Below are 22,732 nucleotides of genomic sequence, written 5' to 3' on the forward strand. Positions count from 1 at the left end.
TGGCTCTAGTCCCTTACACCACTCAAATCTATTTAATTGACAATAAATTAGCCTTCTTCATATTAAATCTGTTTTGCCCATTATGGTAATTGATAAGTGATCTCTTTGTCATTATCTGTCCTGTTGTGGAGGAGAGCAAGCAGCTTGGTGGGCATCTGGCAGTCAGTCAAGGTTAACCCACCACATACGGTCTTAGAGACAAACCATAATGGCTCTCAGGTGTGAAGTTTTTTTTGCTTGGTTGGTTGGTCAGCTCTGAGGTTTATTGTTTAATTTGTTCTTTGTGTGCTTCTGTTGTTTTTTTTATTTTAAGTTCAATGCTTTAAAGTAGAAATCTATCTTAGTTCACACGAGAGTTTATAAGAGAAGCGAACTGGATCTGAAAGAGGTGCTTGTTCATATGTAACTGTGTGGAGAAGAGTGCAACCTTAGAGATATGAATACATAATCTCATGCCAATTACAGTATCTGTACCACTTTTGAGGTCTAATGCAGTTTAGAATATTGCTGCTTCTTCTTTCCAAGTAAAAAGGACATGGATGTGTACTGAGACAGCATCACTGTCCTCAAATTAGCCTACTAAATGACACCGCATACTACAGTAGCTTAAGAGGAGTTTTATTTAAAAGTTTTCCTCATAACTCAGACAGATGCACCCTAAAGTTGAGGCTTTTGGTATCAACAATAAAACTGAAAACAGTGTACAATAAATATCAGCATACTAATGACTTTGACAGCTTTAATATATTATTTCCACTATCGCAAATCATACTATTTATATTTTGTATGTGTAGTAATGATTTGATAAAGGAATCACAGACATGGTTTGAAACCCTTTTATCCTCATCCAGTTTTCCAGTACAAAGGCTTAACTCAATGGACAAGCATCCCCTCACAGGTCCTGGGGCAGGAACAACACTGGGCACTACGGATTACTGCTCTCCCCAGCCTACTAACAGGCCTGACAGAGTACTTTGACTTCATGTGGTGCATAAAAAGCCAGGTTAGCTTAAAGTCGTAACTGACTAACAGTATTAAGACAGGTGACTGAAGTAAACACAGAAGCACTCATACAAGCTTTCCGCTAACAAGCGATTTACCTTTTTTTGAACAACCAAAAGGACAATGATATATTACGAAGACATTTCTGCTTGCATTTCACCAGAGTTACAATAAGGAAGAAGGAGGGTAATACTAAGTTATCAAGAAAATGCTGGGCATATACTATGTTCCATACATGTATTTGCTTTTAGAGTTCATCGATATACTTTTTCCTCACACATTTAATTAATAGTTCTATGCATGCTCCTGAAGCATGCATGGAATGTAACTCCTAAATTAACTAACCTCTGAACTAAGTAATATTTCCGTCATTGAGTCCTTCTTCAAGACACTTTCCTAATGCTACAATTAGTCAATCTTTTTTTTCTTTTTAGTATTAAGATTTGGAAGCAATTGTGCAGTAACTTTCTAACCATCGTTAATCTTCTTGCCAATACTTCCTTCCTCTTGTTTCAAGACACCTGCTTCCTGAATTGTGCCACAGCTGACTTTAGTGCTTTCAAGCCAGGAACTGTAGCTACTATATTATGGTCTGTTCAATCAGATTCAAATTCTAAGTAACAAGATATTAAAAGCCATTTAGTTGATGCATTTAAAAGAACAAGGAAAATAATGTGTATAAGTAGCATATTATGTCACCAAAACAAGAACTACATTATTGCTTTAAATGAAGAGATTAAAAAAATCCTCAAAATATTTTGCTTTTCACTCCCTGCCCCAATATACCCCCACCAATACCTACAGTTTTGATAAAAGTAATGAGGTCAACAAAAGAGAAGAAAGATCCAGAAAGCTAAAGCATAGAACATTAACAACCCAAACTTTGTGGCTTAATGAAATTTCACTCAGCCAAAATTATTTCTGTAATTTATATTTGCTATATCAAGTATATATTCAAGTACATTAGCAAGTCAGCCCAGATGTAGTATTTTTACAAAAGGCAAAACCCCAATATCTTTAAATAAACACTGTCAGAGCAATTATAATGCAGCAGTATCAGAAGAGTGAAGTTCTCAAGTGTCAGGGTTTATTTTTGTCATATTCAGTGATGAAATCCCGTATTTTCATTTATTCTTTTCCATTGAGATAGTTTTTTACGCAGCTGTATAGTGAACTGGATCAAGAACACGTGGCTCTTGAGTAGGGGGGAGGGGAAGACCTCCATCCTTTAGAGCAGCAGCATCTATTAACAGAAATATTAAGCAAATGTGGAACTTTACATTTTCAGACTTCACTTGCACCAGGCCCGGACACCACATTGCTAACGAGTAACAAAGCTGTCTCCTACCCATTCATTTCTATCCCGTGCCAACACAAAGACTTATGCTGCCATGCGAAGAGCTGGATTAGGGAATACAATGTGGATTAAATGGGGCTGTGCCGCAGCAGTTCTTGCTGGCTACGGGTTCACAATTGAATATGCTTCTCCAAGGAATGCTAACCTGCATTTCAGATGGCACAGTCTTTCTCTGTCTCACAAGTTACACAATGGATCCGCAGCAATGTACCTCAAGCCATTCAGCAGAATGGATTTACAGCACATACTGCATTATTTCCAACTCAGTTCTCCATTTCCTGGGAGTACATTCTAGCCTACTGAAGCATCCCTAACACAATAGGAGGGGACTGCTCTGGTCTGCCCCAGTTTTGGCTCATTTGAGTCTTCACTGTAGCAAACAGGTTTCGGAGCCAATTTAATAAAGCCACTGGATAATCATTTGTAGATCCAAAATGGTATTTTTTATTTGTAGATACAAAGTACTTTACTGAAAAAGGAAGGCTTAAGGGTTTCCTTTCTTCAGTACGGATCAGTCAAAAAATACTAGTTTTGTGAAAGAGAGCTCTCTCTATTAAATAACAGTGCTTGGAAGGAACTGGTCACTAACTTTCCCAAAAATGACATAGTAATTACCAAATAAATTAATTTCGCTTTCATAAGGCGATTTTCCTCGGTTTTACAGAAATCTTGTTTGAGATGTTATCTCTACATACTTCAGAACAGAAAATACTAACAGCAAGTCACACATGCAGCCAAAATCTTTTTCAAAAATGGACAGGCTAGTTACATTAATGCAAAGTATGTTAGAGACCAAAGACTTAAAGATTTTTAGCTTAACTACTCACAGAAGTGGGGCATTTCAATTGTGACCTGCAGACCTTTTCTCCTCTCACTGTGTATACAGACACCATTAATATTTGCAAGGTTTTTCATTAAAACGCATGGGGTTGAGGGTAAACTGGTTATATTTACACAGGTCATGCTTTTCTGTTAAAAACAAACACTTAGAAAACTTAATTCAAGAGATGATATCATGTGCAGGAACATCTCATTTTTAGAAATAATTACTGCTTTCCTCTTGTTTCTCATTAAGCCAATGCCGGTGCTGCAAAATTGGCAACTTCTTCAAACCAGTTTGTTCCAGAAAAAGCTGCTACTGTCTAGTTCTGACAGCCTGCTGCTGCTAGTGGAGGGGAGGAAGGTTAAACCAACAAGCAAAGCACATCTCAAGGGGAAACTAGCACCTACTGCCAAAATACAAATATTCAAAGCAACCACAAATCTAGCAGTTCAGTTTATTAAAATCTGAATGCTTTATTTACCACTCTTAAAATGTAAATAGATGAAAAGGAGACAAAGACTAGTAGCTGTAATCCCCCCTCTGGAAGAGTGTTACAGGCCAGTTTTTATGCTGCAGTGCATTGACTTTCTTGGAAAGCACTGCAGAGCTGAATTAAAATATTTCAGCTGCTCTGTGAAATGGTTCATTGTTTTTGCTATACATGCCCAATTCTCAAACATTTCAAATATTACATACTAGACTTCATAAATTGTGAATTTTGCAAAGGCTGACTCTCCAGCCACTTCTGAATACCTTAAGAAATTCTGAAGGGAGAGTTATGTTCACATCCAAGGCTGCCCAATGCATTTCCTTCGACAACACAATTATAAGAAGTATCATAATGGTAACAAAAGGAGATACTGCTATTGTGGGATAGACAATATTTAAGTACAAGATGATGAGTAAGAATCCTCACTGCCTTACAATGAACATTCTTAAATAACGATGCAGAAGCTGCCAACAATTATGCCAATTGTCACTGCTGACTGTGATGAGAATTTCTTTCATGAAAATTAAAATACATTCTTTCAAGTCCTGAAATTGTAATGTGTTTCTAAATTCTATGTAATTAATTCAAGCATACAAGATGCAAGGATTTTTAAGATTCAGTGACATTCTTGCATGGTATTCTCTGAGCAGCCTAGTATTTAATTTTTCAAGTTGATAACAATTTGAAAGTGGGTTTAATGCTGCCTAGATTAACATATTCTACTGAAATACCATTTTGCAGACACTCTATGATCCTGCCAACACTGCTCAGGTCCATTATTTCCATGTGCTTCTAGAAGAAGAAAATTCCTTCCTCCCTGAATAGCACCATGTTAACACCTTGTTACTACTATTTAAAAAAGATCATCAGGTAAAAAGCTTCTGTTGCCAGAAACTCTGTTTGAGAGATGGACACACCTTACCAGTTAAAAGCAAGACAGTTGTTAGTCATTTCTTTGTAGCAAGGAATTTTATAGTCTGGTCTTCATCTTTTAGAGTTCTCATCTACTACCAGCTGACAGTTCAGCAGTTGCAGTACAAGGCATCGTTTACCAGAAATGGTAGTTATTTAAAAAGCAGGCAAGCAGATTATCAGTTGGGAAGCTGGAGCTCGTCACAAGCCCTTCTGGAAGAAGGAAGGGTTGGAAGAGTTGGATTTTTTAACCCTTCGTTGAAAAGAGGAAAACTATACTCCAACATGTGACACTTCATCATTTCACCCACTTCCTCCCTTTAGTCCCAGACACCGTAACATTCCCATCAACGCTGAGCAGATGTGAAGGGTAAAAAAGCCTTGAAAAATAACTTCTAAAGATCTGGACCACATTAAGGGAATCAAGTTGGAAGCAGTAGAAGGAACAACAACAGGTATGAGGGCCACAAAGATGATCAGAGGGTTGGAGCACCTCTCCTACGAGGACCATCTGAAAGAGTCAGGGCAGTTCAGCCTGGAAAAGAGAAGGCTCTGGGGGGACCTTATAGCAGCCCTTCAGTACCTGAAAGGGGCCTACAGGAAAGCCAGGGAGAGACTTTCTGCAAGGGCATGTAACAATAGGTCAATGAATAACGGCTATAAACTAGAAAAGATATTTACACTAGATAAAAGGAATACATTTTTTACTGTAAGGGTGGTGGGGCCCTGTCACAAGTTGCCCAGAGAAGCTGTGGCTGCCCCCTCCCTGGCAGTGTTCAAGGCCAGGCTGGATGGGGCAACCTGGTCTAATAGAAAGTGTTCTTGCCCCTGCCAGGGAGTTGCAACAAGATCACTTCTAAGGTCCCTTCCAATCCAAACCGTTCTGTGACTCTAGGTAACAAGCTTTAGTCATGAGTATTTCAGGAGAAATGGAACAGGAAAAGTCTGAACAGCAGTGTAATTCAAGGCCTCTAGCTAGCTCATGTTACCCCCTCTCTTCTTCAGGCACTCACATGTACCCCTGCGACCTGTTCTTGCACACGTCTCCTCCCATTCTCAGTATGATCACCATTCAGTAACTAGAAACTACCTACCAGTACTCAGTAAAACAGCCTCTCAGACCTCATTTTTCAAGCCACTAGCATCAGGGGAGCAATTCAGGTGCCTAAACATACATACCTAATTTGAGGAGGATATCATGCCTGGCTTCCAGCTACTATTCCAGAAGGAAATAGGTCTCCTGTGGATTGTACAGTACATCTGCAAGCCCTTTTTTGAATATCACAAGCATTCTAGACAATTCAGAGGCAGAAGAAGATACTCCAGTTTAGATAACTGAATCTCAATTTACTCAGAATAGAGTAGACACATACCATTGCTATTATGACTTCAAATTCCTGGTGGATAAATGTAACTGAGGCACACAGAAGATCTCTAATGAAGCACTCCAAGGGAAAACTTGGTTAATAACACTTAAATACCCAAACAAACTGCAGTCTCTAAGTCCAAGGAAAAACTTGGTTAAAATCACTTAAGACCTAGAAACTTAACTGCAGTGTTTGCTGCATCCATCTGTATTCTGCTATATAGATACTTCAAGGACAGACTTGGAGTTCCCAAGTCCTGAATGTATCTGTCAAGCTTTGTTCAAATTAATCTCAAAGTGTAGATCACATTGACGTTACAAATGAAATTTAAGACTCTATCAACTTTTCTGTAAACTGCCTAAGCAGAGAATGAGCATTCAAAAGTATAGAAATAATATGCTACCTTAGAATAATACATTCTGCCTTTGTTTAGGTCATTGTTTGGTGAGAGTGGAGAGAAGAAAAAAGGGTAGGCCAATCTTAAAAATAAAGTTTTTGCCAATTAGTACCTCTTCGATATGTTCTTTGATGACAGTATGATAATAGCACATTTACCACGCAATGTCCAACAATGAGAAAGAGGAATTTAATATGTATTTATCAATAATTTCTTGAACATTTATAAAGGTAAATTTCTAATCTGTGCTGAAATTAAGTCTGCTATATAACAAACACTTTCATTATTAAGCTGATAAGATTTCTAAAGCTTGCTGGTTGACAGTGACAATGAAAGGCACAAACAATATTTATGAAAATTCCCACTCTCATGAATGTAGTTAACAAGACAAAAAGTGCAAGATACTTCTTATTTCCTGAAGTTGCCATCAGGTCAGGCTGGTGCTCTGCAAAACATTATTACTCTAATAAAAAAGTAAAGATTCAAGCTATTTAATTTATTTGAGCAAAACAAGCCCACAATTCCCAGATCCAGCCTACTCTGACTATCTGTTATATTCAAAAGCTGCTTAATAATAAAGCCTGTCATACAGAATTTTTGCATGTTTGAAAGAGCAACTCTTAATAGCATCACAGAAATAATACTGATTTCCTATGCTGAAGTGGCTCCATAAAGTATCCATCTTTCCAATGCAAAGTCTAAAAGTTTCTGTGCAGTGTGGCCAAATTTTAATACTTTCTATGGGATTCATCTAAGCGCTCATTTATATGAGGTTCCCTTCATAATTAATGCACATCTAGGTAACATAGTTTGATTACGAGTCACCTCATCCTAGAAGCAAATATCTACACTTAGTCAGACAAATCATACCTTAAGAACATCCACTTTCCAGTAACCACACTAATACCCTTAACTACTATTCAAGTGCAAGAACCCCACCAACATTCTAAAACTAATAATTAGAGAGAATAACATCCTCCAAGTTACAAGCATTGCATTTGGGGTGTAGATATATAGGAATAAAAAGCCTCCTCTCTGACATGTGCCCAGCATCCCACCGCATTGCTGTAAGGATTCAAAAAGCAAGATGGCCAGATTTTTCCAATTCCACATAACTTTAAGACTACAAAGCTGGAGCAATATATGCATTGTGAGATCCACACAGATGTCCAGGTTCCAAGAACCAGCATTAATTTAAGAAACAGCATTGTTCCTTCCACTCTGACATTTAGCATGAAAGTTACTGTAGGTAAGGACGAAAGCGTGAAGAGATGCACTGATTAATCAGGTAAGAATAATGGTGATTTCAAATAGCTGCCCTACAGCTCAGAACACAACAGTTTCAGAGGCAGCAGTTACACTACTTGTGGGTCCAGGGCTGCCTCCTGATACCTACTGCAGTTACCACAAGAGGCAGTATCTGAACCATGAACTAGACCTCATTGGCTGATACAAACATCCACATCCACTGAAGAAATCTTGTCTTCCTAAGGTTTCATAGAATCACAGAATCTTTAAGGTTGGAAAAGACTTCAGAGATAATCAAGTCCAAATGTTTGTCTTACACCACCATGTCAACTAGATTTCCTCCATTTACCCATAAAACCTGAGAAGAGCTCCTTCAAAGGCACCTTCTCATCATGATACATTCTGTACTAAGACTGAAGCTTAGGGAAATGAATCTTCTACCAAAACTGGTCTTCATAAATGCCACTGACCCATCCTTTTGATTCATTTGATCTATTTCCATGTTCTGTACCATACTGCCTGAAAGGATTCATTACATATTAGTTTGAACTAGGATTATATTTCTATTCCTACTTTTATCTTTAAAGAATATTCACAAGCATTCAACCATGGCATCATGACAAACGAAGAAGAAAAAACCAACCAATCACAACCTCACGGCAGAACAACAGCTATTCTGGCAGAGGTGTGACGTCAGACGTCCTTAAGTTCATGGTACCTATGCTATATTCTCAATAATTTAGATCAGTCAAAAAAGGCAGCAAAAAAACCCTTAGTAAATCTGATCTCATCGCAATGGAACTGGAAGCAGGGGAAAACACCCAAACCACACAATAAATACAATCAGCATGGAACACAATACAATAACACTGTTGTTAAATAGACTTTAAAAGGATGCAAAGATTAGCATTTAGCTTCTTTAAGAATACAGATTACATTCACCTCGAACAAAGGGTGAAACAAAGGGGGAAAGAGGACTGTCAGTGCAATCCATTTGGAATGGCCATAAGTCTTCTTCATTCTGCCAAACCAGCTTCTGGAATTACTGTTTTGAGATCTTTGGCCTCATTGAATTTAAACAGCAGTGATAATCTAGAAGACATAATGGGCTACCAGAAACTGTGGCTTTTCTTCGAAGTCGTATCTGGTACCTCTGATAAGGACATTTCAAAGAAGAAAGAAGCAACAGAGGACTGTCTCCTGATCTGCAGTTGAACCTGCTCAGTCTATCAAGATACACAGAATTTTACTGATGGTGCTAGTCTCAACAATTGGTACAACAAATACTTATTTATCAACTGATAAAAGCAATTCTTGCAGGTCATTCTTGTGATACAGAATAAGATCCTATGGCTAGGGTGTGGGGGGGTTTTAATCTTCACTGCTAGATGATGTGGGAAGACCACAGGCCCTCCCATACATTTCATTTTAGGCTCTTCTGAACACAAAACCGGTCTCTCCCTTTGTTATGAAGGGGGGAATAACCATTTTATTTTACAGTTTGAAGTGTAGTATTTGCAAAAAGGGTTGCTAGGGTCTGTGGACTCACATTCAGATAGACTATGGGAGGCAAGCTACACCTATGTTTATCACAGGAAAGAATTATATATATATATATATTTTAGATACACTACTTACTCAGACAAGGTTTAAAACATGAGCTTTGAATCCATGTGAGTTTGTTGCACAGAAAAAGGACTGAGGAAAATTTAAACAGAGCTTCTCAAAGGAGATCAAATTCCTGTAACATCTGATTAAACTAAACAAAGCATTCTACATTATTTTGGGGGTTTCAAAGAAAGATTTGATAGCCAGGAGGTTACCTTCACAGTCCCTGAACTACTGAAGGCCAAACAGCCCCTCGTTACTAAACCAAACAGTCACAGGCTCTAACAACTGAGAACAATAGCTTGCTAATGTGTGATGAAAGACCTCAAAGCAAGAAGAGAGCAGGATCGGATCAAAACCACTGAAGGCTGACAACCAAATGCTTAAATAAGCAAAGCTCCTACTGGAACTGGGAAGCTACAAGCACTGAAAAGAGCTGAATCTAACCCTGAAGTATGCTGCCTCCAAGATTTCAATGTTACCAGGACATCTAGCCATTACTGAGGTCCTGCTATCAGACACTGCAGATCATTGCACAGCTCTAAATTAATTCAACAGAGATTGTTTGGTAAACAGAGTGTCTTTAGATCAATTTCTGATGGATCAATGCCCACTACCCTGATTTATCACTTTGAGTTGTGAATTTCAACTTCCATTAGAAAACTGTTGAAACAATAGTTACAGGTCACCATTGTTTTCCAAAAGGCAAAGATGATTCAAAGCTACTTAATCTTCTCTTTAAGCCAACTGACTTGTAAGGAGTATAAATTACCGGCTCTCCATTACTTTAAGCAAGTAGTTTAGTCATTTTAAAGCAGAGTCCAGATTGAAAGACAAAAACTATGTTTCAATTCACTTTTGCTGTTCAGGCCATTCCTGCATAATGCTCTTTTGGCACTGAGGTTTTTACCATGGCAGCATACCTTGCATTTAAAATTAGAACCTTGCTCCCACTTTAAAATCTCTTATTCCCCAGCCGAGTGCTACAGCTCTACCTCTCTATCTTCCCACCTACTCATTCCCTGCACACTGCCAGCATTCCCTTCCCTCCCCTCACCAGCATCAGTGTCACAAAATACCATGACATCGCAAGTTCAGCAGCAGCCTAAGCCTAACATGAAGTTCTATTAGGCTGGCTTATATCATTAGTCAACAAACTTCAACTCCGCACACCCATAACCATGTTGTGACTCTATAAAGATGCCTAGAAATGAATGAAGTGGATTAAGTGAACTTTTAAGTTTATTACATGCTCTCTGAACTCAAGTAGACATCCTAGAAAAATTAATGGGTTATTTCCAAGTCAACATTTATGTAAAAATAGTCCTGTTTCCTTTTTACTATGTACAGTACAGATAGATGAGTCAGCTCAATGGGAAAATATAGAGTCAGTTTTCAAATTAGGTAATCATTTTACTTCAAAGGGTACTTCAGCTACAGCCTTGTTTTATTCAAATTGATTTATATTCACTTCGGGGACTAGAGTAGAAAGGGGAACTTGACACTTTAAAAAAAGTTGCCTGTGGCAACTTACTTAATCAGAAGCAGGAATCTTTCTACAGTCAGAAAGCAAAAGTCTAAATTCTCTTGTCCATGTGCTCCCACTTATGGAAGGTTTCGCACTGGAGTTGCAGATTTCTCTTCTGAAATGAAGAGGTACAGGTGACCCAAATCCACTTTACAAACAAGGGCCCTCAAAACCCATAAGAGCAGTTCAAACAGCTGAGCCTTGCTGTATTCCACAGCCCGCTGATAAACCTCAAAAATAACTAGAAAGCTTGTTTAACATAACTCCTCTATCATAAATTAGTAGCATATGCAAGGTAATACACCATTTTCTCCCACATAAAAACTTCAAATTAGCATTTACTTGAAGCACTGGAGACAGTACCAAGTAATCATGAATGTTCCTCTGCTCAACCTTCGGCTTCATACCTGACTTCACAATACTGTTTCTTCTTCAGAATTGTGTCATTTTCTTTGTTACTTCCATCAAAGAAAGCATGAAACAGTTGTGTGTAAACATTTATGCTTTTTACACATTATTTCTGGCCATTAGGAAAAAAAAGGAGATATTTAGTCAATTCAACCACAATACTGACATCTTCAAAGCACACTGGAGCTTCAACTACATAGTTTAAACAGTAAATGACTCCATAACTAATTGCTGTTAAAATCTACCTCAGCATCACTGAATTTTATATTAAAATGATTTTTCTGTGACCTTTAAACTGCAGGGTGGGGGGTGGAAGCATCATTAAACTTAGATAAAAATGGATTAAGAGATAGTAAGCCGAACAGATTTTGCTACTATTCCCAGTTCAGCTGGATCATCTGCATATGTCCACAGTGCAAGCTACACGGCCACAGACACCTGAAGAACTCTATCTGACCAACATATTATTGTGAGGAAATCAGTGAAAACTACTGTACTAAAAAGTATTTCACCTTCTTATATTATTTTTTTTCAGATTCTAAATTTCCAGTTTCAGAAATAATAGAAACAGTGAGTTATTCATACTGAAATACAAGTCACATTAAAATTCACTTCAAATTCTTTTTGGTTTTCCCCTTTTAGGTTAGATATAATGGGCAAAACCACCAGCTTCACAAGTTCACTGTTACTGGGAAATTCCACTAAATAATATGGAAATACCAAACAAACTCACACAACCCTGGCATAAAGGTTTTCCTGTACAAAAGACCAGCTTCTTTAACAATACTACAGTCAGGATCTAGAGTTTTAACAAAATTCTTTTCTTAAATTCAACCAGCTGGTTAAAGTTGAGTGAACATGGCCACTTTGTAGTACTCAGATAAGTCATCAGGCCAATCTAAAAGCCCGTTGCATGGCCCACTAGCTTTTCAGTACATTTCTCCTACAAATGAGCTAGCCCACAAGGAGCACTCCTTCCTCAACTTGCTTCTTAATGAACATATACACCATTATTTTTCCTTGCTCTTCAGACAAGTAATTTTCTTAAGAGGTCTCTATGATATGCATTAAACCCTAGTATACCTTCTACTAGATACACATCTGAGTACTTTTAATGCATTAGTATACATTTCCTCTCCTGTTACTTTACGATCTAGGATTCTTTCCATTATTAAAAGTGCTCACTGCTTACCAGAGAGATTATAAGCTGATTTCATATCAGAACAGAGCTAGGTGGGCCTCTGAGGACTTAAACCTTCACTTTTAAAGTTTCACACAACAGCTCAGCTATTCTGATAACTTCCACAGCCTAACTTCTAAAAATCTTCTAGTTCAGATGAACCTGGCTATGTCACTGCAGCTGTTTTAACACTCATATGATGTTTCTGATGGCTTCAGTTTTTCAATCTCCCACTATTGGTGAAAGAAGCAAGAAAGCAGATCTATCTAACCTGCCCTCAAAATACTATTATGTAGACACACATAAGTTAACAAACATATATTATATGCTTATATTAATCATATAGTTGAGCAAGCATGATTAAAGCTTGCATCCAACTCTGGAGCTCTCAGCACAAGGACATGAGCCTCTTGAAACAGGCCCACAGGAGGGCCATGAGGATGGTCAGAGGGCTGGAGCACCTCTCCTACAATGATCAGGCTGAGAGAGTTGGGGCTGTTCAGCACGGAGAAGAAAAGGCTCAAAGCAGACCTAACTGCAGCCTTGTAGTACCTGAAGGGGTCTACAGGAAAGCTAGGAAAGGACTGTTTGTAAGGGCATATAGCAATCAGACATGGAGCAACAGTTTTAAACTAGAGCAGGGTAGGTTCAGATTAAACACAATGAAGAAGTTCTTTAGTGTGAGGATGGTGAGATACTGGAACAGGTTGCCCAGAGCAGTGGTGGAGGCCCCATCCCTGGCCACATTCCAGGTCAGGCTTGAGGAAGCTCTGAACAATCTGATCTAGTTAAAGATCTTCCTGCTTACTGTAAAGGGGTTGGACTAGATGACCTTTAAGGTCTCTTCCAACTTAACACATTCTATGGTTCCACTAAAGCTTCTTCCAGCATTACGTAGTTGTCCACCTTGATGAAGAGCATATACGTATGCCTACTGATTTTTATGAAATTCCAAGTAGAAGTGAAAGCAGGAATTTCTTGCAAATCTACTTTAAATTACACCCATACAATTAGCATCATATCCCATCATACAAGTCTTGAGAGAATGCCTTTTTTTCTAAAAAAAAACATTATAATTAAAAAAGTAAGAACGTTCTCTAGATAGTTTACTGATGTGTATTTTTACTCGTTTCTTGACTGTTTGTCCAAGAGATGTGCCCATTACAGACTATCAATCAATAACACTATTTTATTTAACCTGTAGCAATGCTAAATGCTTTTCAAATACATAATCTCTGGGACTCCAGGAGTTTTCAATTCAAAGTAACCACAAATCACAAAAAGCATGAAAGCGACTCATCTTTCCTATACATAGTCCTGTAATTGATCTTCAGATATCAGCACTCCCAAATCTCCTAAAGTTTGTTACAGGTTAAACAATGCAGTTCTTGATGCCAGCACAGCAGAACTAAGGCTTGTGAAAGGATGCCTAGATGTAACCACACATGTGCAAGTGTGAACATATACCCACGCAAATAAAATACAGTCTTTGTAACAGTGAAAACTGAAGTGGCAATATTAAAGATGTAGTCACATGTAGCAAGTAGATTAAAACACACACAGAAAAAAAATTTATGTCTTCTTAGGATAACAATATCTGGAAGAAAAACTGATCTTCACCGTAAGAAAGCTCAAAAGAAACTACTACATGATTCTGTTCCTCTACTGTGCACCAGGAGTACTGTGTCCAGCTCTGGGGTCCCCAGTTACAGGAAAGACATGGAGCTGTTGGAGCGAGTCCAGAGGAGGGCCACGAAGATGATGAGAGGGTTGGAGCACCTCTCCTATGAGGACAGGCTGAGAGAGTTGAGTCCGGAGAAGACTTAGAGAAGACATTATTGCAGCCTTCCAGTACTTAAAGCTGTATTTTCAAGGTCAAATGAAGTGATGACATCAGAAGGTCCAGACATCAAGATCAGATGAGAGTTTAAAGAATTTAAAGCTGTCTGGATAAGAACTGGCTGTGGAAAATAAAATCGATACCATTTGTGTATATGATGAGATATTAAGGGTTAAGTCTTCATTCCATGCCTTATAGACCTCCAAATTGTACTGGTACACAAATATTTCTAGGCATTAATAACCTGAAATATGAAACATGACACTAAATTCCTTGTTTAGTAACTCTGAAGTATTTATTGCTTTAATTAACAGCAAGCACTGAACATATTTGAGTTGTTAGTCTGGACACTCCCTGAGAATTTAAATCCTGGGAGTGCCCAAATGTGACATGTTTTTAACAGCTTCATCCAGATCTGTTTGCTAGGAGTCTTGTCTACAGATAAAACAAAGATAATAACAATTCCCTCTACTATTTTTGGTACTGATGCTAGTAAGATTTAACCATGATACCTGCACAAAACTTTGTTACGCATTTCCATTCACATGTTTTTCTCCCTAGACCAGTTCACACCTATTCAGTGCAGAGATTGATAGTAAAAAACAAACAAGGATGTTAAATACTTTTGAAAAGGAACAGAATCTCAATCTATACACTTTGCAATTTTCATGTACCTCTTTCACATTTAAAAATACGACAAGAATACTGTGATGTCCATATGCTCTCCATGCTATGAACACAGTCCTTTAATTAAAGTATAGGCTACTACTCAATTAGCCATTGAAGCACAACCCAACACAAAAGTTGGGCAAATGGCAGAATTCTAATAACAGCCTTCTTTTATGCATCAGTTGGATCTTGTACAGTCCAATAGTATATAAAAGCCATTTGAGAAACAAAAAGAAAACACACATGAAGCCAGCCAAGTTATTTAGTAGCCCTGCCTGTAGACGCTTGCACACAAGCTAGTATCACATTTACAGACCCAGTCTAAGCAGCATTCCCCACTGTTGGTAATGTTCTGTGCCTGGCAACCCCTTTTTTGACAAGACAACAACAAAAACACCACCTACATCAAGTAAGCTACCATTGAATATTAAGAAAACAAGCAGGAAGTCCTCCAGTGCTGAGATCATTGAAATCCGACTGACCGCTGATTCTGCAACACCTTAAACTTCAGGAATGGTACAGAGGTCAGGAACTCCCAAGCTTTTTATTCTACAGAAATTATTTTATTTCAAAACTGAACCCATGTGGCAGTACAGAGCATAACCATGCCAGATGGCCTTGCTACCAGCCTACCTCTGCAGGGCGAATACTGATTTAATATCCACCACAGGAAACACCTCTACACATCTTGACACCGGTCTTTGCATTAGCCATGCTGAATCTTGTGTTCAAGCGAGCAACACTAGAATTCCTAATTCACTTGACATGTCTAAGTTCGATTGATCTTTGTTTTTTCCACAGTTCTCCTTTAATAGTTGTAAGTACCTTTACAGAAGGAGAGAGAGAACGTTCTCCGAGGAAACCTTTCTATCCGTTAGAAGCTGAAGGCACGCAAAGGACTGCTTCTGCTTGAAAAGAGCTAACTGAAGACAAAAAGCACACGTAGGTTACAGTTGAAACAGAGTTCCTCTTTATTAAATTGTTTCTCAAACAATTTCGGGTTGGAAGGGACCTTAAAGATCATGAAGTTCCAACCTCCCTATCGTGGGCAGGGACCCCTCTCACTAGACCAGGCTGCACAAGGCCCCACCCAACCTGGCCTTGAACACTTCCAGGGAGGGCACAGCCACCATCTCTCTAGCGAACCTTCTAGTGCCTCACCGCCCTCCTAGTAAAGAATTTCTTCCTAATATACAATGCTGCGAGTTCCCACCTCCAAAATCCAAATCTTGGGAAATACTTTATATCCAGGGGCTTTGGAAGTGCAAAGAGGCACTAGGAAGAGACTGCACACCAATATGGTGAAAAGCAATCAGTTCATTCAAGCCGGCTGCTGCCTAAATACATCTGAGGGTTACACAACTAGGGGCCAGGACAGAGGGGGGAAAAGGCCATCTGCACCGTATCGGGTTTCTATCACCACAATGGGATTTCTAAGTACCAGGAGCTCTTGATACAGTTTCTTGTTCCCATGCTTTCAGCCTCTTGTTAGTGAGTTCTCAAGGCTGTTTTGCAAGCAGCACTGTGGAGATACGTAGCTGTGGCCTTGATCAGCCAGCCAGGTTCCCACAGTCCAATTTAAATCTATCTCTTTCCAATTTAAAACCAGTAGATATCAGTGCAACACGCCATCTCAAGGCTGGCTCAGTGAAGCACTTTTCACATCAAATCCTTTTCTTTGTTCAAAAGAGGCTCCCTTTTACCAATCTTTCCTCAGGCTTCTTTTTGTGCAACACCTTTCTGCTCAGCGCACACGCACAAGGAGTCTGCATACCTTTCAGGAGCTTCTCATGTTTTGTACTTCTATTGGACATTCCTTATAGCACAAAGAGCTTCCTTGCTGCTTTCTTCTTCAGTTTAGTCACAGTAATCTTATTTACAGCATGAGAGGAATATACCATCAAACTTTTTAAGTCTACACTGTTCAGTTTATTTCTTCAGGTCACTCTTCAAACATTTTGGACAACACACTACCAGAAGAGGTGACAGATTTGTACTGTTCTGTCCCTCCTTCAATCATCTGAGAATTCAGGAACTCCTTCAACAGCAACATTCTTCCTCAATATAATCAGCTTTAGACACTGACACTTTCCTTTCTCTTTTTTTTTTTTTTTTCCCCAATCCAAAATTTAAGTTCACAACTCTTATTTTTGTCAGTCGGAAAACAGCAAGTAGCAAATGCATGTGATATTAGGTTAGGCTTTAGCTAGCTCCTATACAGCCATTGCTATTTTAACTGGGCCAAGAAGACGACGTAAAGAATACGTCAAGCGCAAGATGTATTTCAGTTGTTTCTTCCTATGGGACAATCGATGGTAGCGTGGAAACATGAAAATAACTTGAAAGAAAAGCTGACAAGGTAAAAAATAGTGTCACCAGAAAGTAGTATGTCCATAAACTCAAAGAACAAGCAAGAACATATAATGCACTGTGTAGTTCATTCATATAGAACCAACTTGCACAGTCAAAAGGAGGGAACAGAGCTACATATAAGTTTGTTGCTGCTAAGAATAATTATTTTATCTGTGGTTTGTCTTTTCAAGATGGTGTCTGAACACCACTAATCTTTTCATTTCTATGACGCATCTTACTCCTTACTCAAGACCCTTATTTCTGCTGTATTTAAAGAGAACATTGAGTATTGAGCCATGCTGTTCATGACCTCAAAATTCAGATGATGATCTTGAAGGTCTTTCCAACCTAAAATATTCTATGACTATATTGTGTCTTACTCTGACACAACCCCTGAATTAGCTCCATCTCTGCACCCATTCTCATTTACTCACACCTCATATTGAAGTATCTCATCATACTCCAAATTCAGCACTTTTTCTGTTCCTCCCATGCAGAACTTCACAGTTCTACTTGTGGACATAGGAGCAATAGCATCTCCTTGATTAACCAAGCCTATGTATAGTGGCTTTGGGTGTCACAGATTCTCCCATTCTGGAATGTCTGACCAGGTAGTCTGTCTACTACATAAATTACATACTGAAATTGAAGACTGAATGAATACACTAACACAGACTTTCATGTAGACAAGGAGGCTCTGCATGTCCTGTTAACATATTCAGGAATTTCTCAGATATTCTGAAGCAAGACTGTCTCTCCAACTGTCTCAAATACTCCTTTCTCTAAAGGGGTGTTCCTTTACAAATTACTGCAAACAATTTGCATCTACAAGTTGCAATGTTTCTGGTCAGAGCTGCTGGTAGGATGGAAAAGGTTTCCTAGATGCGCTTAAAATACAACGGCCCATACTTGATTAAGCACAGCCAATCTGGAGTTGCTACTTCTTTCTTTGCATAGTTTTTCACTTGAGCCCCCACTACACATCCCAATGAACACAACCTCCACTAATAATACCTATAGAGGAGCTTAATTTCCATCACACTTCCTCTTTTCTGTTCAAGTTTCTCCAGGATCTTCACACATTTATGCTGAAAGATGCTTGTTTGCACCTTTTTCTAAGATGAAGTTGCCTTTAACAAAAATTTGTGACCCACTAGACCCAAGAGGGCTAAGAAAAAAAAAAAAGAGAGAAAATGTTAGGGACTTTCAGACTGTAGGACTTCATTGTGCATCTTCTACAGCAAGATGTATTTTCAGAGGCATTGCCAAAAGCTTCTACTGTGTCAGTCAGCACATCAGCTTACCAAAACTTCCACGCAGCATTCTCCCTTCAGCGTAACAATCCCTTCAGCGTAACAATTAAGCAAGTAAGTTTTACACTAACACACTGCCAGACCCACCCAGGCTGCCTGTCAGGTGGACAAGCGTTATGCGCTTGTCCGAGCTCGTTCCGGCCCAGCTGCTCGCACCCTCCCGGGCCGAGCACCGTAGTGTAAAGGGGAGAACTGCGGGGCTTGCCTCCAGGTGAGCTCCGAGCTGGAAATAGTGCTCGAAAGAAGCCTCTCTTCTCGCTACGCTTTTCTGCCGTCGCCCCGTGTTAAGGTTCTCCCCCGGCACGAGTCAGAAGCAAACCCTTCTGGGCTCGAAGCCTCCTCCCCATCCTCCCCGGCGCCCAGCGAGGGAGCTGCCCAGGCCGGCCCCGGGCCCGCACCCACGGCCCGGCGCGGGGAGGAGGGGGACGGCTCCCGCCGCTCCTCTCTAGCCACACAGAGAGCTCCTAGGAAAGTATAATTACCGCCTTCCCTTCCAAGGAGGGTAATTTTAAAAACAAAAATTTTAAAAAAACAAGACAACCCAACCAACACCACCCCCCCCCCCCCCCCCCCACACACACACACAGCCTCCCCGCCAGCTTTGGCGTTGGCGAGTATAGCCCGCCCCGGCAGGTCCGTGCCCCCGGCAGCCCCGCGGCCGGGCACCTGCACCCCGCCCACGGCACCCGGTGCTTCCCAAGTTACCGTCGCGATGGCTCCCCTCCCCCCACGCCTGTCGCGATACACGACCCTCCGGGAGGAAGGGGATGGGGCGCGGGCTGGAGGGCGGGGGCAGCACTCCCTACCACAGGGGCCACGGGCCAGGCGGAGGGAAAGAGTCGGCGGCAGAAGGACCACTTACCGGGCGTGCAGTGCTGGGGTGAGGCCGGCGAAGAGACGGGCGAGGAGGGGGGCGCCGGCGGCTGCGGCTCTCTAGGGGTGCTGGCGGCCGAGGAAGGGATGGTGGGGGGCAGCATGAGGTAACGGTCGGGCGGCGGCAGGCAGCGGAGGCAGACGGAGTGGAGGCAGGGCAGCAGCTTGGGCCGCCGGCTCTGGATGGGCTGCCCGCACACGCCGCAAGTGTCCAACAGGTTGAACGGGGCCACCTCCCCACCGCGCTCCGCCGGGCCCTGCCGGCTCTCGGCCTCATTCTCCCCGCTCAGCGTCGCCGCTCCCGTTCGATCCGCTGGGTAGGGCCCCCCCGCCGCCGCCGCCGCTACTACCGCCGCTGCCGCCTCTTCCATTGTCCTGCGCCGGCCGCCACCGGAGCGCCGAAGGGAGGCGGGGCGGCTCCGCTGCTTCCCGCTCGCGCCGATACTACCGCCGCCGCACCGACCCCCGCCCTGCGCGGCCCGCGGTGTTTGTGTGCCTGCCCCAGCAGCAGGCTGCCCCGCCGCGCGACACGGCCAACGGCCGCCCGCGCCCCGCCCCTCGCCACGCTACGCCCCGCCCGCCGTCCCGGCCCCGTCGTCCCGCCCCGCCGCTCCCCCTTCGGGGCCACGCCCCCGCCGCCTACGTGCGGCGAGCGCTCCTCCCGCCCCGGCTCCACAGGAACCAGCCCTGCCGCCGGAGGAAGCCCTGCCCCCAGGGGCCCCGCCCCGGAGAAGCCCCGGCCCCGCCCCGCTGTCTCCCCTGGCGGCTGGCGGGGCGCTTCCCGCCGCTGCCCTCCGGGGCGACCCGGCGGCGGTTACCCACAGGCAGTCGCCCGCCGCCTCCCCGGGGCCCTGCGGCGCACCAGCCCGCACGCACTGTGTTAAAGGCTTCGTGCCAGGAGCCCATGGTCCCCTCGGCCCCTACCCAGATGGCCGCCCTCTGGCCTGGGTGGAAAGCCCAGCCATGGCTGCGGCTTGCGGGCAGCTGGGCACACGGGCTGGGACAGAGGCCGTCGCCCCTTTGAGAAGGCATTGAAAAGGTTTTCCTTGCACCCCGCCATATGTGCGGGTGTCTGTAAACTTCAGCCCGCGTTCGGTTCGGTGGATCACATCTGCACCACCTTGCTGAAGCGAACCGGCAATGGGTAAAATTAAACAAGTACGATGGAGAAGTACAATCCCGGCTCGGATGCCGCACTTCACTGAATCAGATGCTTTCACTTAAATGCACGTGCAGGCTTAGGCACTGCTTATGCATTGGTTGGAGGTCGGTCATAAACCAAACCAAGCTCCTCGCAGTACTCCAGTCGGTGGTGCTTAAAATCCCAGAGCGGGCAGCGCGCTTCCCAATTCCTTGCAATACTGTCAGGACCCTAATGTCAGACCCACAGTAAATGGAATAAAAAAGCCATACCTGATAACAGACAAAGGTCTTCAGCATGTAGAGCAACAGTGTGCAGGAGCCTTGTCATGGTTCAGCGTATCTGACATCCATAATTTACCACGATAATGGGAGAACAATACTACAGGGTGTTTCAGGGAATAGGGGGAAATCAGATTTGGCTTTACAATGAGGAACTGTTAAGAGATAAATGTCATTCCCTGCTTAAGAATACCAACGGAGAGGACAAACCATACCTTCTCAACGCTTGACCTGCCGACACATAGAGACAAAAATGTCAGGAGCAGCAGTTTTCTGAAGCACACCTTCTGCCTCCCGGTTCATCTGCCTCTCCCAGTGCCAAGACTGAGCACGTGGTAGGGTAGAACCTCATCGTCCTCTTTCTCTGACTCTTCACACACTCGCCCAGCTATCCAACATCCTGCAACAATGTTCTAACAATTCCTTGTGATGAGAGCGAGAAAACTGAGAGTGTGTAAGTGCTGGTGGTGAAACAGGCTTGGGAATTAAAGATGAGGACAGTGGTATAGATTCTGTAAGGTGAAAAAGTATTGAAAATGACATTCAAATGGGTCTGTTGGCAATAACTGAAGCATGTTTGATTAGTATTAATGGCAAACATGATTGGAATGTCAGTGAATAACATATTTGTGAGGGATGATAGCAAGTCATGAGATCATCAAACTAGGTGGTTTCTGCAACTAGTGTAAGCTGTTTCTCTAATCTCTCCCAGAGATTAGTAAAGCCATACGATTATGTTTTCTGCGAAGTTTGTTTGCTTGGGATGTTTGCAAATCTCACACAAACTGTGCTGTAAAATCTGCATTCATGTAGCATCTGAACAGCATCTGATCTGAAACCGTGTTTCAACTTCTATGATTCGAATTTGAATGTAGAGCCTGAGCTCTCTTTCTCATATCAGGAGTACTCAGGACAGGAGCAAAAGGAGTTAGGTAGGAACAGAAATAACCACTCCAAGATAACCAGCCGTGCAGTTCACAGAGATGAGAGTGAATGAAAGAGCTTTTAAGTGTAACTTCATTGCTCAGACAAAATGCAGAAACAAGTAATGAAAGATGCTGTACCCCATTATGCTCACCCAAAGTGTGTGTATTTATTTATATATATATATAATTTTGGACCCCGGCTGCCCTGCATCTGTCCAACAGGGACCTGATTCAGAGCTGGCTTGGGGCTGCTTGTAAAAAGCGATGTAGACAAACCCACCATGGGGCAATAGGGGCTGTACTGTCCACAGTCTGAACACAGCTGCCGGTTTTGTCTACTTTGTGTCAGGAACAGGGTGTGGTATTGCTGGGTTCTCCAGTGTTTCACTGGGATGACACAAACCGATAGAGAAAAACAAAGATGGTGTCAAGCTGATAGAGACAGTTTAGGAAGCATGGAAATTGTGTTGACTATCTGCAGGAAACAACCAGAAGCTGAAATTATTTTGTCTCTCCTTCCCTCTTCCATGCTCAGAGGGAAGATCTTAAGAGCTTGCTATGCTTCTTGTTACTTCTGTTGGCAGTATGTGGGTTTTATTATGTGCTCTGCTTCTTCTGAACATCCCAATTAAAGCAAATTCCAGTAGCAGTATTATTCCTCCAGCATTTTGTCTTCTGTTTAGATGTGCACTTTGTGACCACAGTCTAGACCTTTGCCATTTGTAATCTATATTCCTGCAACATACTCCCAAAAAAGTTACTGGTCAGCAACTTCAGTTGCAGGACGAAATGGCTGCCGACTACCCAGCAGAACTTCTCATTGTGAGAAGTGAGACTTGTGACTAGGAGCTCCTTGCCCTCAGAATTTACTTGCCAGCTCTGATTTCTTCCTTTTGCCTCTGTTTCAGTTTGTCTCCTCCCTGTATTTCTAGATTTTCTGGTAGTCAGTCACTTGTCCTTACAAAACACAACCCTTCCCGGATGACCCCTAAACATCGGCATGTACAGTTCCTCCTT

General features: G+C 42.0%; 1 protein-coding gene across 1 annotated transcript in view; it reads right to left on the bottom strand.

The window, feature by feature from the left end:
• TRIM24 (tripartite motif containing 24) overlaps positions 1 to 19,738 on the bottom strand; it is a gene marked incomplete at its 5' end in the record, with an annotated part of 63,694 nt that extends 43,956 nt beyond the window's left edge. Inside the window, one exon of the mRNA XM_084279091.1 lies at positions 19,357 to 19,738. Within this exon, the coding sequence (XP_084135217.1) occupies positions 19,357 to 19,738 (382 nt within the window). The remainder of the gene's footprint in view (positions 1 to 19,356) is intronic.
• Positions 19,739 to 22,732: the final 2,994 nt, after the last annotated feature.

The sequence above is a fragment of the Gallinula chloropus genome (assembly GCF_964237585.1).
Source record: "Gallinula chloropus genome assembly, chromosome: 1".
NCBI lineage: Eukaryota > Metazoa > Chordata > Aves > Gruiformes > Rallidae > Gallinula > Gallinula chloropus.